Genomic DNA, 12,772 nt, shown 5'->3' with positions numbered 1-12,772 from the left:
AAAAACGACCATGTAGTAAGGCGTTTTTTTCCCCCCTAAAAAAAACGACCATGTATAGTAAGGCGTTTTTTTTTTTCCCCTTAAAAAACGACCAAATATAGTAAGTCGTTTTTTTTTCCCCCTTAAAAAACGACCAAATATAGTAAGTCGTTTTTTTCCCCTTAAAAAACGACCATGTATAGTAAGGCGTATTTTTTTCCCTTAAAAAACGACCATGTAATGTTTGACTGCATATCATGTATGACACTGTTTACTCTAAAAGTAACCAATATTAAACCAAAACAGTTTATTAGAAACATTATCACAATTTCAACCATTTGTTACAATGAAAAGTATGAAAGGAAACTGTGGGGAAAGCCCATAAATGTATATTCTTTTGAAGTCCATAGAACAGATTGGACTGCTCTCAGATGAGGAAGATGATGTCATCCGCCACCATGACCTGGTTGTCGTCCTGCATGCGAGTCAAAGCGATGCGGACCTCCGCCTCCGTGAATCGCACCCGACGTTCTTTGTTGACGCCGTCCATCAGCGCCTGCATATTCACCGACTGAGCGTGAGCAGACTGGAACACGGCGAATAGCGATGATTTGAACTCCTTCAGCCTAGCGGCAGAAAAGCAAAAATTGGTTGAATTAATGAGCCATTCTTTTTGAGTTAAATGATATTTTTCGACACGGGGAAGGCATTCACCTTTCAGGTGAAAGCTCAGCGGCGTCAGCCACTGAGGCGGCATCCGTTTGTTCCACCTCCACCTGCTTGGCCTTAGGTTTTTTCACGGAGCTGGCCTGAACTGAAGAGCACAATAACAATGAGAGATTTACAAGAAAAAAAAGTTTATTTTATTTATTTATTTTGGGATTACTGTTCGAAGAAGGAAGCTCAAAAGGTCACTTGGGATGCAATTTAGTAAGCCGTTTTTAATGTTTTTTTGAACGACCATGTATAGTAAGGCGTTTTTTCCCCTAAAAAAAAACGACCATGTATAGTAAGGCATTTTTATTTTGTTAAAAAAATCGACCATGTATAGTAAGGCGTTTTTTTTTTGTTAAAAAAACGACCATGTATAGAAAGGCGGGTTTTTTTCCCTTAAAAAATGACCATGTATAGTAAGGCGTTTTTTTCCCCTTAAAAAACGACCATGTATAGTAAGGCGTTTTTTTCCCCTTAAAAAACGACCATGTATAGTAAGGCGTTTTTTTCCCCTTAAAAAACGACCATGTATAGTAAGGCGTTTTTTTCCCCCTAAAAAACGACCATGTATAGTAAGGCGTTTTTTTCCCCCTAAAAAACGACCATGTATATATAGTAAGGCGTTTTTTTCCCCTTAAAAAAACGACCATGTATAGTAAGGCGTTTTTTATTTTATTAAAAAAAAACGACCATGTATAGTAAGGCGTTTTTTTAGTACCGATATTTGGTATTAGTATACTCAAGAGTCGAGTACTCTTACTGGTATCAGTTTGAGAAAAGTGCTATCAAACATCCCTAATAAACACACATACTTGTATAAATATAATATAAACAAACTAATATTAAAGAGATACTTCACTTCTTTAGCCCATTATAGCAATAAAAACGTTTTCACCCGTTTTCTCGGTTTGGTCATGTGACATTCACAAGCTGAGCTGTGATTGGTTACATGAGGCCTTGTGATGTCATTTTCAGTCGACAGGAAGTTGCAAAATGTGTTTTTAAAGGTACTAATTGTTACTACTGAAAATATACTTGATGACTTGAAAAGCATGCAATTGTTATAAAGGTCTTACTCTCAGGAACATCCTGCTCTTCACTGAAGTCATATGGACTGTAGGGCTCGCTGCCCTGAGACCCACGGCGCACCCTTCAGGACACATACGGTATTGTTAGCGGCTGCAAACAGATTGTCGAACGTGTGTGCGAAAAAGACGGGAATTGACATCCACCTCTTCCTCTGAGATCTCTGCGTCTGCTGAGTGGACGCCTCCTCTTCCTCCTCATCCGAGCCAGACGCACGCTCCTTCCTGGAACGCTTCTTTTCTTTCTCCAAAACCTTCATGAAGAACGCGTTCGTCAGCCGCCGCTCGGACGCTCCAACTTGCTCGCCGCGCTCACCTTCTTGAAGTAGGCGAACTGGACGAGCTCGACCGCAACCTCCGAGTCCTCCATCTCCACCATTTTGCTCATGCGGGCCTTGGCGTGGGCCGTGGACAGACGGATCAGAGTCTCGAGCGTTCGGGCCGTCACTGGGGATGTCTGGGGAGGAGGCGGGACATTTAACTCATTCACTCCCAGCCATTTTCACATTTCGCAATCCCGTTCGCTCCCGGCTGTTTTTCTGGATTTTGACTGATTTTGCAAGGCCCACAGAATATTGTGTTCTATTGAAATAAAAACTTGGAACCTATCAAAAGAAAGATTAAAGTCTCTTTTTTCATCAGGAAAAAAAAAGTATGTTTCTATCTGTTTCGGTTTCGCAGCAATTTGCATTAGAAGAGAGCTAAGTTTCATCAGTTTTCACAAATCTATTCAAAATTGTAAGTAATTGAGCTTTTTTTCTAGATGGCCCTGGTTGATCTCCTTTGCTCTGCTGCCACCTGCAGGCCGTTTGTGTAATAACTACCATTTCTGCAACCATTCTTTGCAGTTGAGAGGCTGCATCAAAGCCTTCTGTATGCTCTTGCATAAAAAAAAAACAAACAACTTATAAATACGTCTTTGGGACACTTAGAAAAGAAAAAAACGTATTTATACGTTATTGGGAGTAAATGAGTTAAAATCGATTCTGAATCTTACTAAATGAGAATCGCAATTCTTATGAGAATTTTTTTTTTTTGGCACACCCCTAGTTAACAAACGTCTGCTGGACAAGCCCCCATGTTACATACTAAAACTAAATACTCACAGCACATTGTAACGTCGATATGAATTTGCTCACCCTGGCAATATCGGTGCCCAGCTGCTCCTGGCTCCTCAGCCTGGAGTACTCTTCTGCGATGTGATTGGCCGCCTCCTCCGTTAGCACCGGCGTCACAGCCTTGGCGATGTGGATGTACTTCCTCATGAATTCCTTGCTCACAATCTTCTCCCTGAAACATTCAGAATCGGTCAGACAAAGCCATGCAAGGACTTGAGATGCAAATGAAATAAAAGATTACATCTGAATTATTTTATTTTATTTTTTTTATTTACATGAACTCACTCAAATTTTAATATTATTGACTTGCTATGTTTTGCCTTGCATAATAATAATAAAATTTGCCAAAATATATCACATTGGAGACCTGGTGTGAGGGTAATTAAGACATGCCTGCCATCTAGTGGTGAATGGTGATATCACAACTTAAAACTGCAGTTGCATATTTGCAGTTTGGCACTTGTGGATTCACATACAATTTTTCCTCCTATTTTTTAAATATATATATATATATATATATATATATATATATATTTTTTTTTTATATATATATATATTTTTTTTTATTTTTTTTTTTTTATATTTTTTACATTTGTCCAATTTATCCCGGATTTATTTCCCTCACATTCTAACGTATATAGAACGTTTATCAGTGTTTTTTTTTTTTATTATCCAGGTTTCTAAAAAAATAAAATACATAAAAATAAAAAATACAAATAATAAAAGTAAATAAATACATACATTTTTTTTAAATTAAAGATACAGCCCAGAAATTGGTGATAATTCAATCTAGTCGTCATAATGACAGCACATATTTGTATAAAACAAAAACTTGTAGGCCATAAATCCAAAACAACAAAATGAAAAACAGTACGTACAGTAACCTAATGTGCCTTCTTGTGCCACGTGACAAATGTTCCACTTCCTAAAACTGCTTTATTTGTTTTTGTCAACATGACGACAGATGCGTCTACCTCTTTTTCTTATTTCCATGCAGCAGGTTGTTGTGCTTCTCGTAGACCTGCAGCTCTTCGTGCTCCTGCGCCACAACATCCGGGTCGTCTGTGGCCAGCACGTCTACTGAGCCACCCAGAGTCATTGCTAAAAAATAGACAGAAATCAATAAGCGACATTGCAAATTAGGGATGAAAATATTTACAGAAAAATCACAATTATATTGCCAATAATTGAAATCATTAGTACCTGCGCCCTCCTGCTCACGGGGGTCCCGGTAGCGGTGCATCCTGAGGACGTGGTCCGAGATCTCCCGATCCTGCTCCGGGTCCATCTGATCCAGCACGATGAAGAGGAGGTCGAAACGTGACAGCAAAGAGTCTTGCAGTCCGATGTTCTCCATGGGGGTTTTGTACTGGTCGTACTGCCACCGCAAAAGAGGGGGCGAGATGAATATAAAATTTATTAAAAAAATATATATATATTTACTTGAAAAAAAAAAAAACTAGTAAAGCAAATTTTACTCAGAGAGTTTTGAGTAGATTTTACCAGTATTAAAAAACAACCAAACCAAAAAAAAGTAACTGAAGCATTCAGCTTGGGAGACAGCCACTCTACCACCTGAGCCATGCCACTCTTGCCGTTTGCCACTCTGCTGCATTGCTAGTGTGTCCAAAATGAGTTCAAAAAACTGATCTGCCTGAAACCATGAATGCACTGTAACACACACTGCAGGAGTGGCATGGCTCAGGTGGTAGAGTGGCTGTCTCCCAAGCTGAAGGTTGTTGGTTTGTTCCTCAGCCCTTGTGTAGCTTGTTTTAAAATGTATTTATTTATAATTTTATTTATAAAATAAACATGTACTTTAAACTCTCCTTGTAAAATGTACTTATAATTTTTTTTTTTTTAAAGTTTTTATACGGCCAAAAAAGTTCATCTTAACAATACAAAATTGTATTGAAGGGAAACAACGTATTAATATCAAAATTCCTGAAAATGTTTTTTGGGGTGAAAATAGTTCATTTTTAAGAATAAATAAATGTGGGGGTTTTTTCCACTCCATTCTAAAAAGAAAGAAAAAGAAAAGGGAAAAATGCAAGATAAAAGTTTCATTTTTTTGGGGGGGGGGGCTAAATCAATGTATTCCTTTCTAGTTTTTGTTAGAAATAAAATCCTTTTTTCCTTGTATTTAATTTTAAAGATTTTTTTTAACGGAGAACCAAATATCCTTAACGGCGAACCAAAATTGCAAAAATTCAAAATAAATAAATTATTAAGTAAATGACTAAAAGTGAAAATAAAAATGGATATAAAAAAATTAAAATAAAAAATTATATCCAAAACAAATAAATTAATGGGGGAAAAAAGCGCAAAAATAAATATATATATATGTAATTAATTTTTGAATTATATTTTTTATCTTTTTATTTTCTTTTTATTTACTTTTTTGGTGACCAAATAAATAAATAAATGACTAAAAGTGAAAATAAAAACGGATAATTTTTTTGCTCTTTATTTCCATTTATATTTATTTTTGGGGATATTTTTGATTTATATTTTTTATATCCACTTTTTATTTTAGTCATTTATTTATTTTTGAATTTTGGCAGTTTGGTCCTCCATATTTTTTTTTTACCTGTAAAAACTTTTGAAAATGTATTTGTGTTTCCATTTATTTGTGAAATATTTGTCTTCATGTAGCACCCGATTCTCAAAACACGTTTCGCAGCTGCGAAACTCACCCTGCCGTAGACGGGGTTGGCTGCCGCCAGAACGGAGCAGCGGGCGTTCAGGCGGGCGTGGATGCCGGCTTTGGCGATGGTGACCCGACCCTGCTCCATCACCTCGTGGATGGCGGTGCGGTCCATGTCGGACATTTTGTCAAACTCGTCGATGCACACCACGCCGCGGTCAGCCAGCACCATGGCGCCGGCCTCCAGACGTCGCTCCCCTTTGGGGCGGATTGAAACCATTCATCAATCCGATTGGACGAGAAGGACATCGGTCATTTCTTACCCGTTTCCTGGTCAGTGGTGACGGCGGCGGTCAAGCCCACCCCAGAGGAGCCCCGTCCGGTGGTGGGGATGGCTCTGGGTGCGGTGTGGAGAACGTAACGCAGAAGCTGAGACTTGGCAACCGAAGGGTCACCTAAAAGACATCAATACCTTTACTTCTACTTAACTCATTCCCTCCCAGCCATTTTCACATTTCGCAATCCCGTTCGCTCCCGGCTGTTTTACTAGATTTTGACTGATTTTGCAAGGCTCACAGAATATTGTGTTCTATTGCTATAAAAGCATGAAACCTACCAAAAGAAAGATTAAATTCTCTTCGTTCATCAGGAAAAAAAGTATGTTTCTGTTTCTGTTTTACAGCAATTAGCATCAGAATATAGCTGAGTTTAATCAATTTTCACAAATTAATTAAAATTGTGAGTAATTGAGCTTTTTTTTTTTTACATGGCCCTGGTTGATCTCCTTTGCTCTGCTGCCACCTGCTGGCCGTTTGTGTAATAACTACCATTTCTGCAACCGTTCTTTGCAGTTGAGATGCTGCATCAAAGCCTTCTGTATGCTCTAGCATAAAAAACAAAAACAAAAAAAACAAAAAACGTATAAATACGCCTTTGGGACACTTAAAACATTTAATAAAAAGGTATTTACACGTTATTGGGAGCAAATGAGTTAATAGTTGACAAACCTACCAAAAGAAAGATTAAAGTCTCTTCTTTCATCAGGAAAAAAAAAAAGTATGTTTCTATCTGTTTCCGTTTTGCAGCAATTAGCATTAGAAGAGAGCCAAGTTTCATCAGTTTTCACAAATCTATTTAAAATTGTAAGTAATTGAGCTTTTTTTCTACATGGCCCTGGTTGATCTCCTTTGCTCTGCTGCCATCTGCTGGCCATAGTAGCGAGTTTGTTTTGTTTTGTTTTGAATAATGCTGTCAAAGCTAAAGCGTTAACCAATTAAATAATCGCAAAAAATTATCGCATTAATCATGCATTAACGCAGATTAATCACACTTTTTTTATATAGATATTTATTTATTTATATATTATATATAATTTTATTTATTTATTTTTTTAAGCGCTTAGAATAATATTTCAAAAAATCATTGTATTAATTTGGAGCGCAGATGATCCTTTAGATTGACAGCGGATGGTTAGCTTAAAGTTAGCACAGGTTGTGTTTGAGCAATAAACATAACTACATAAAGCATTGAATAAAAATTTGTGCATGGCATTCAGAATATTTGTCCATTTTAAACTATTGGGGTCATTTTTTTTTCCAATTTTAAATTACGCTTGTAATTAACTGATTAGAAAAAGAAGGGGGATGAGCGTGTGCGGTGGATAAACATTTTTGAAGACGTCCTCATAACATTAAATTAACACATAAGTGCTCTTTAAATTCTGCGGGCAAAAAATATTGGTAACAAAAAAGCCTTTTTAATAAAGCGATTAATCGTGATTAATCAAAATTCTAAGATGCGATTAATCTGATTAAAAAAATGTCGTCGTTTGACAGCTCCAGTTTTGAAGCAAGGTTCGTTTCTCGCACCAATGAGCAGGATGTTGATGTCTCCTCGGATGCGCGAGCCGTTTTCCAGCACCTTCTCCACGCCGCCAAGCAACATGCAGAGAATTGCCTTCTTGATGTACTCGTGGCCGTGGATGCTGGGGGCCAGTGAGCGAGACAGCTGATCAAAAACGTTCTACATGAAAGGCAGAAAGAAACAAGATTGGACCGGAATCCCGAACGCAAGGGTTGAAATCGTTTTTGCTTGGTGATACGATTTCTCCGCTTTATTAAAAATCAAGTAATTATGAACTGCCAGGACGGACCCGACAGCGACGGACTTACGATGGACCGACTGCGACTGAAGTTTCTGATTTTGCTGATGTCATCGGCCTTGAAGGACAGCGACGCTTCCTTGCTCATCTGTTTGACGTGACAGGCGATCATGATGGTCCTGGGACGAAAAAATTGAGAAAATACGATTAATTTAAAAAAAATTTTGAATTAATCGCATGATTTCAATAATTAACTCATGATTAGTTGCACATTTTATGTCTGTTCTATATATAAAATAATTTCATAGTAATTCATTAAGTTATTTGAATTTAAAGTTAACAAAAATGTAGTGTACTGTTAAAAAAAAAAAAAAAAAAAGTTTATTTGTGTTGTTCCTTTTTCTGCCAGTAGATGGCATTTAATGTTGGACATTGACAGGCGATCATGATGGTCCTGGGACGAAAAAAAATTGAGAAAACACTTGATAAAATTTTTTTTAATTGGAATTAATCGCATGATTTCAATAATTAACTCATGATTAGTTGCACATTTTATATCTGTTCTATATATAAAGTAATTTCATAGTAATTCGTAAACTTATTTGAATTTAAAGTAAAAAAAAAAAAAAAAAAGTGTGAGACATTTATTTGTGTTGTTCCTTTTTCTGCCAGTAGATGGCATTTATTGACAGGCGATCATGATGGTCCTGGGACGAAAAAAATTGAGAAAACACTTGGGGTGTCAGTCGATTAATTTTTATTATTTTTTTAATTGGAATTAATCGCATGATTTCAATTAATAATTAACTCATGCGTAATCGCACATTTTATATATGTTCTATATATAGTTATTTTATAGTAATTCATGAAGTTATTTGAATTTAAAGTTAAAAAAATGTAGTGTACTGTTAAAAAAAAAAAAGAAAAAAAAGTGAGACTTATTTGTGTTGTTCCTTTTTCTGCCAGTAGATGGCATTTAATGTTAGACATTGATGATAGCGCAGTGCTTTCACATAAATTGAGCCTTAAAATATTTGTGGCGTTAAAGGAACTTTAACTCAATAATAACTAGAGCTGTCAATTATATTTTGATTAATCACGATTCATCACTTAGTCTTTTTATATCAATATTTTTCGCCCACCAAATTTGAGCACCTGTTGTGTTAATTCTTTTGACATTTTATGTTATGAGGACGTCTTGAAATTTTTTTTGATCCACTGCACTCTCATCCTGCTCTTTTTCTAATCAGTTAATGACTTGCATAATTTAACACGAAAAAAAAATGACCCCAGTAGTTTGACAAGAACAAATATTTTGAATGTCATACATAAACATTAAATGCTTTACTTTTGATACATGTAGTTAAATTTATTGCTCAAAACACAACCTGTGCCATCTGCCAACAAGATAAAGGATAATCTGTGGTCAAAATTAATCGTGATTAAGCTGCGTTAATGCATGATTAATGTGATTTTTTTTTTGGTTAATTAGTTTTAACGCCCTCATTTTGACACCCCTAGAAAACACATTTTGCGTAAATTCAACGACTTCGTCCATGCAAATGTTTTCTAATAAAAACAAAAATGTGTCCACAGCAAAGAATCCGAGACCAGCTTTCACCTGAACGTTCCGGAAGTGAAGCCTCCCTTCTTTCCAGGCAGGCAGCGGTACGTTCCGATGACCTGCACTCTGTCGCCCGGCTTGACCACGTCCACGAGGTCGTTGTCCAGGATGATGTCCACGGAGCGAGGCAACTGGCCGGCGGGGGCTTTCTCCGGCATCTCCTGCACCGTGATGGTCTGGTGGTCCTTGTAGACGGACAAGCCGAACTCGGTTTCCAGAGGATTGTTCTCCTCGTCCTGTTAGGAAGGATCGATGATCGGTATGGGCGTGCGCCGCTAAAGCGAGAATGTGCATATTTTGAGCATATTCTGATGAGTAATGTTAAGATGCTTCTCTGTATACATTCCTGAAGCGTTCTGTACGAATAGCCGTTCGTTTGAGTGAAAAAAGTGCCGCGAGCAGCATGCTAATTAGCATTAGCGAGCACGACCGGAGTAGATCATGCCGATTCTTTTCACATCTCTAAATTGAAGCACAAATCATCGTCAATCAAATCATTCTGAATCTAAAATTCGATTACAAATCGAATCATGAGGCGGTCAAAGATTCCCGCCCCTAATTTCGATACCTTGGTGGGGTAGATGGCATTAGAAGGGAACGCATCCAAGGAGGTCATATCCGTGTACTTGCGCTCCAATGTCTTGTTGGTGGCAGGGCAGTAGTGGACGCTGCGCACCACTTTGGGGCGCACAAGAGAACCTAAAACAAAATCGAGGCAGCGTTAACCTAAGACCAAACAATTGGCGTGGTATGATTCAAACTCGGGATGTAACGATAACCGCAATATCGTGATATCGCGATATTAAAACTGCCACAATATATCGGCATGGTCATGTCACGATATTAAAAGCAGCACATCTGTTAAGTAAGTCGGGTTGATTTCCATTTGGGCAGTTCTAGCACCCTCTGGTGGCTAATTTTTTAGTGCAAGTTTAATTTTCACACGGCATGCTTTGGCCCTTCTATGTTTAAAATCCACACTAATAGTCAGATGAAGGGGGACGTAATATTGAAGGTGCTTCAATATTTATACATTTATACATTTTATATGCAATATTTAATATTTTAATAATATTTTTCATTGTTATGTACAAAAGCACAATATTGTATGTGTTTTTTTTTTTTTTAGTCTGAGCTCTTTTTTTTTTTTTATTATACAATATTCTGACCTTTTTTTGTATCGCTAACCTCCCCACAATATCGTGATAATATCGCATCATGACGTTTGGATATCGTTACATCCCTACTTCTAAACAGATGTCGCAAAGAAACTCACACTTGGTGATGATGCCCTCCACGCAGACCATATTTCCCAGCAGCCTCGACGTGAGCGTCCTGGGCGTGACGTGCTTGGAGCCGAAGCTTCCCTCCAGGCCGATGTTGAACTCCTCGTACTGTTTGGCGTAGGTGGCGTCCACCGAGGCCACCAGGTCCTTCAGGGCCAGCTGGAAGGCGATCAGCTCTTCAAAAGCGTTGTTCATCAACCTGGAAGGGAAGCGGGAAACACTCAGCAAGCTGCCGTCCGAGCAAAAGAATTGGGACTTTTTTTTTTTTGGCTGCATTCTTTGCCTCCTCGAGCTGCTTCCCGGCATTTGGATCCACCCACCACACCCCTGACGTGACAGTCAGAGTCCATTTTTTTTTTTTTTTTTTAAGTTTGTCAGAAAAAAAGACACAAAAGGTGGATAAAAAAAAAGTTTTAAAAATTACTAAAAATGTCCAAAAAGGAAGACGAAAAGCAGAAAATTACCATACAATGTCCAAAAATAAGCCAAAAAAGGCAGAAATTTGATTTAAAAAAAAAAGGCAAGAAAGAAAATGTTAAAATAAATAAATAAAATGATCAAAAGAAGAAATCTAAAAAATGACAATAAAATATGCACAAAATTGCCAAAAAGTCAGAAAAACTATAGCAAAAAAGGCAGGAAAAAAAAGTCAAAATATAGCCATAAAATGTCCACAAAAAAAAGAATAGAGAAAGAAAATGACCATGTGTCCAAAAATTGCCAAAAATCTCAGAAAATAGACATTAAAGTCTGAAAAAAAAATGTATGAAAAACAAAGTCTGAAAAATTACAAAAACAAATCCAAAAAAGGAGAGGTGGAAGAAAATGAATTTATTGGATCCTGCATATGTTTCTGTTCTGGTGCAGTTCGAAGAAGCTCCTGGGCCCTCACTACATTAACACTACACTAACAATAACACATAGTTTTGTTCATCACAATGTTCAAATGTTTTGCGGCTCCAGACAGCAAAGTTATTGTTATTTATTTGGCATAAAAAGGCTGCCCTGGTCTAACATGAAAAGAGGATGTCTCAAAATGGTTTGCATGCGGCACCCATCACCCCATAAATCAGTCAGAAATTATTTGTTTGTTTTTTTTGTCGTGTTCCGAAAACATGTTTACTCACTTTGCAGCCCTCGCATCGTTGCGTCTCCTCAAGTCGTTAATGTTGACAATGAGACGAGACTTATTCTCGCCGATCATGTCACGGACTTTGCTCTGGTAGATGCCCTGGTCTTGCTGAAATACAAAGAAATATGCATATTTCAGTTTCATCACAAATTATGAATAGTGTGTTTTTAATGGAAATATAGCGACAGTCTTAAATGCTTATTGTTTAATGACCAAAAACGGTGATGTGCACGATGTGTCCACATATGTTATTGCAGCGATCGTTTAGATATTTCTAGCGGTTCAAATTGCACAAGTAGTGACGTCCACAAAAATTTTGTTGACGATTGAGGTTTTTCACACTTAAGTTAAACGTTTAAGGACTGTCCTGAAATTTGTGTGGTGCGATGTTGACAGATATGCATTAATACGGCTAAAAGTCATTTCTTTGGACCGGCACCGCATGTTAATTTGGATTCATTATAATGAAACTACTTACATCGTCATCCAGGAAGTCCAGATAATCCCTCTGCGCCTCCCTCAACAAGCGGTCATCTACGACATCGGTAGCCATAACGCAAGAGTTTGTATTTATTTAGGGGGAGAAAAATGAGTACTTGTTCCACAGTTCGAACGGATGTGCAGCCTTGCGTCGTCTGTCCGCACAATGAAGACTTTTCGCGCCACGGCGTCCTTGCGCGAGAAGAACGTAACAAGCGATTGGCCAATTCAGTTCCGCGTTTTACTCGTGATCATTACAGCTGCCCAATGACAGCGCTTTGTATGTGCACGTGAGCCAAACCCTCGACGAATTCCCGCGAAAACAAAACGGGAAGAGACTCTCGGCGAAATAATGTTATTTTTGCCCAAGAGATGGCGACATACATATTTTCTCATTTTCGTACTTTGACTTTGAGGGAGAAATGGTGCTTCGGGTGCGACATACCAATTTGGTTATATTATACATTGCACTCACGATATCGATTTCAAACATTAATTTACGAAGATAATAATGCACGCAATTACCTATAAATCCCAATTCAAAAGAAGCGAGAGCGATTGTTTAATTAAAAGTTTTTCCTTCATACGGCAGATTTTTTTCCCCCC

General features: G+C 37.7%; 1 protein-coding gene across 1 annotated transcript; it reads right to left on the bottom strand.

Annotated features, from left to right (window-relative positions):
• Positions 1–271: 271 nt before the first annotated feature.
• Positions 272–12,389, bottom strand: mcm3 (minichromosome maintenance complex component 3). The gene is made up of 17 exons (XM_077511305.1): positions 12,165–12,389; positions 11,682–11,794; positions 10,545–10,753; positions 9,837–9,967; positions 9,266–9,504; positions 7,715–7,823; positions 7,412–7,565; positions 5,867–5,998; positions 5,593–5,801; positions 4,100–4,274; positions 3,871–3,997; positions 2,918–3,068; positions 2,095–2,235; positions 1,926–2,032; positions 1,770–1,843; positions 694–793; positions 272–605 (listed from the first exon to the last, which is right to left on the bottom strand). The coding sequence occupies exons 1-17, from the start codon at positions 12,237–12,239 to the stop codon at positions 407–409; spliced, it is 2,445 nt and encodes an 814-aa protein (XP_077367431.1). The 5' UTR covers positions 12,240–12,389; the 3' UTR covers positions 272–406.
• Between the last annotated feature and the right edge of the window lie 383 nt (positions 12,390–12,772).

Source organism: Festucalex cinctus, chromosome 21 (assembly GCF_051991245.1).
Source record: "Festucalex cinctus isolate MCC-2025b chromosome 21, RoL_Fcin_1.0, whole genome shotgun sequence".
Classification (NCBI taxonomy): Eukaryota; Metazoa; Chordata; class Actinopteri; order Syngnathiformes; family Syngnathidae; genus Festucalex; species Festucalex cinctus.
This window is presented reverse-complemented; position numbering and strand designations above follow the sequence as displayed.

Bases quoted from the DNA above. Each gene is read 5' to 3' on its own strand.
- mcm3 (XM_077511305.1), bottom strand. From the start codon at position 12,239: ATGGCTACCGATGTCGTAGATGACCGCTTGTTGAGGGAGGCGCAGAGG. The intron at 1,844-1,925 runs GTGGATGTCAAT...TGTGTCCTGAAG, and splicing joins CAGAGATCTCAGAGGAAGAG to GGTGCGCCGTGGGTCTCAGG. The intron at 794-1,769 runs GTAAGACCTTTA...TGTGCTCTTCAG, and splicing joins AGAGCAGGATGTTCCTGAGA to TTCAGGCCAGCTCCGTGAAA.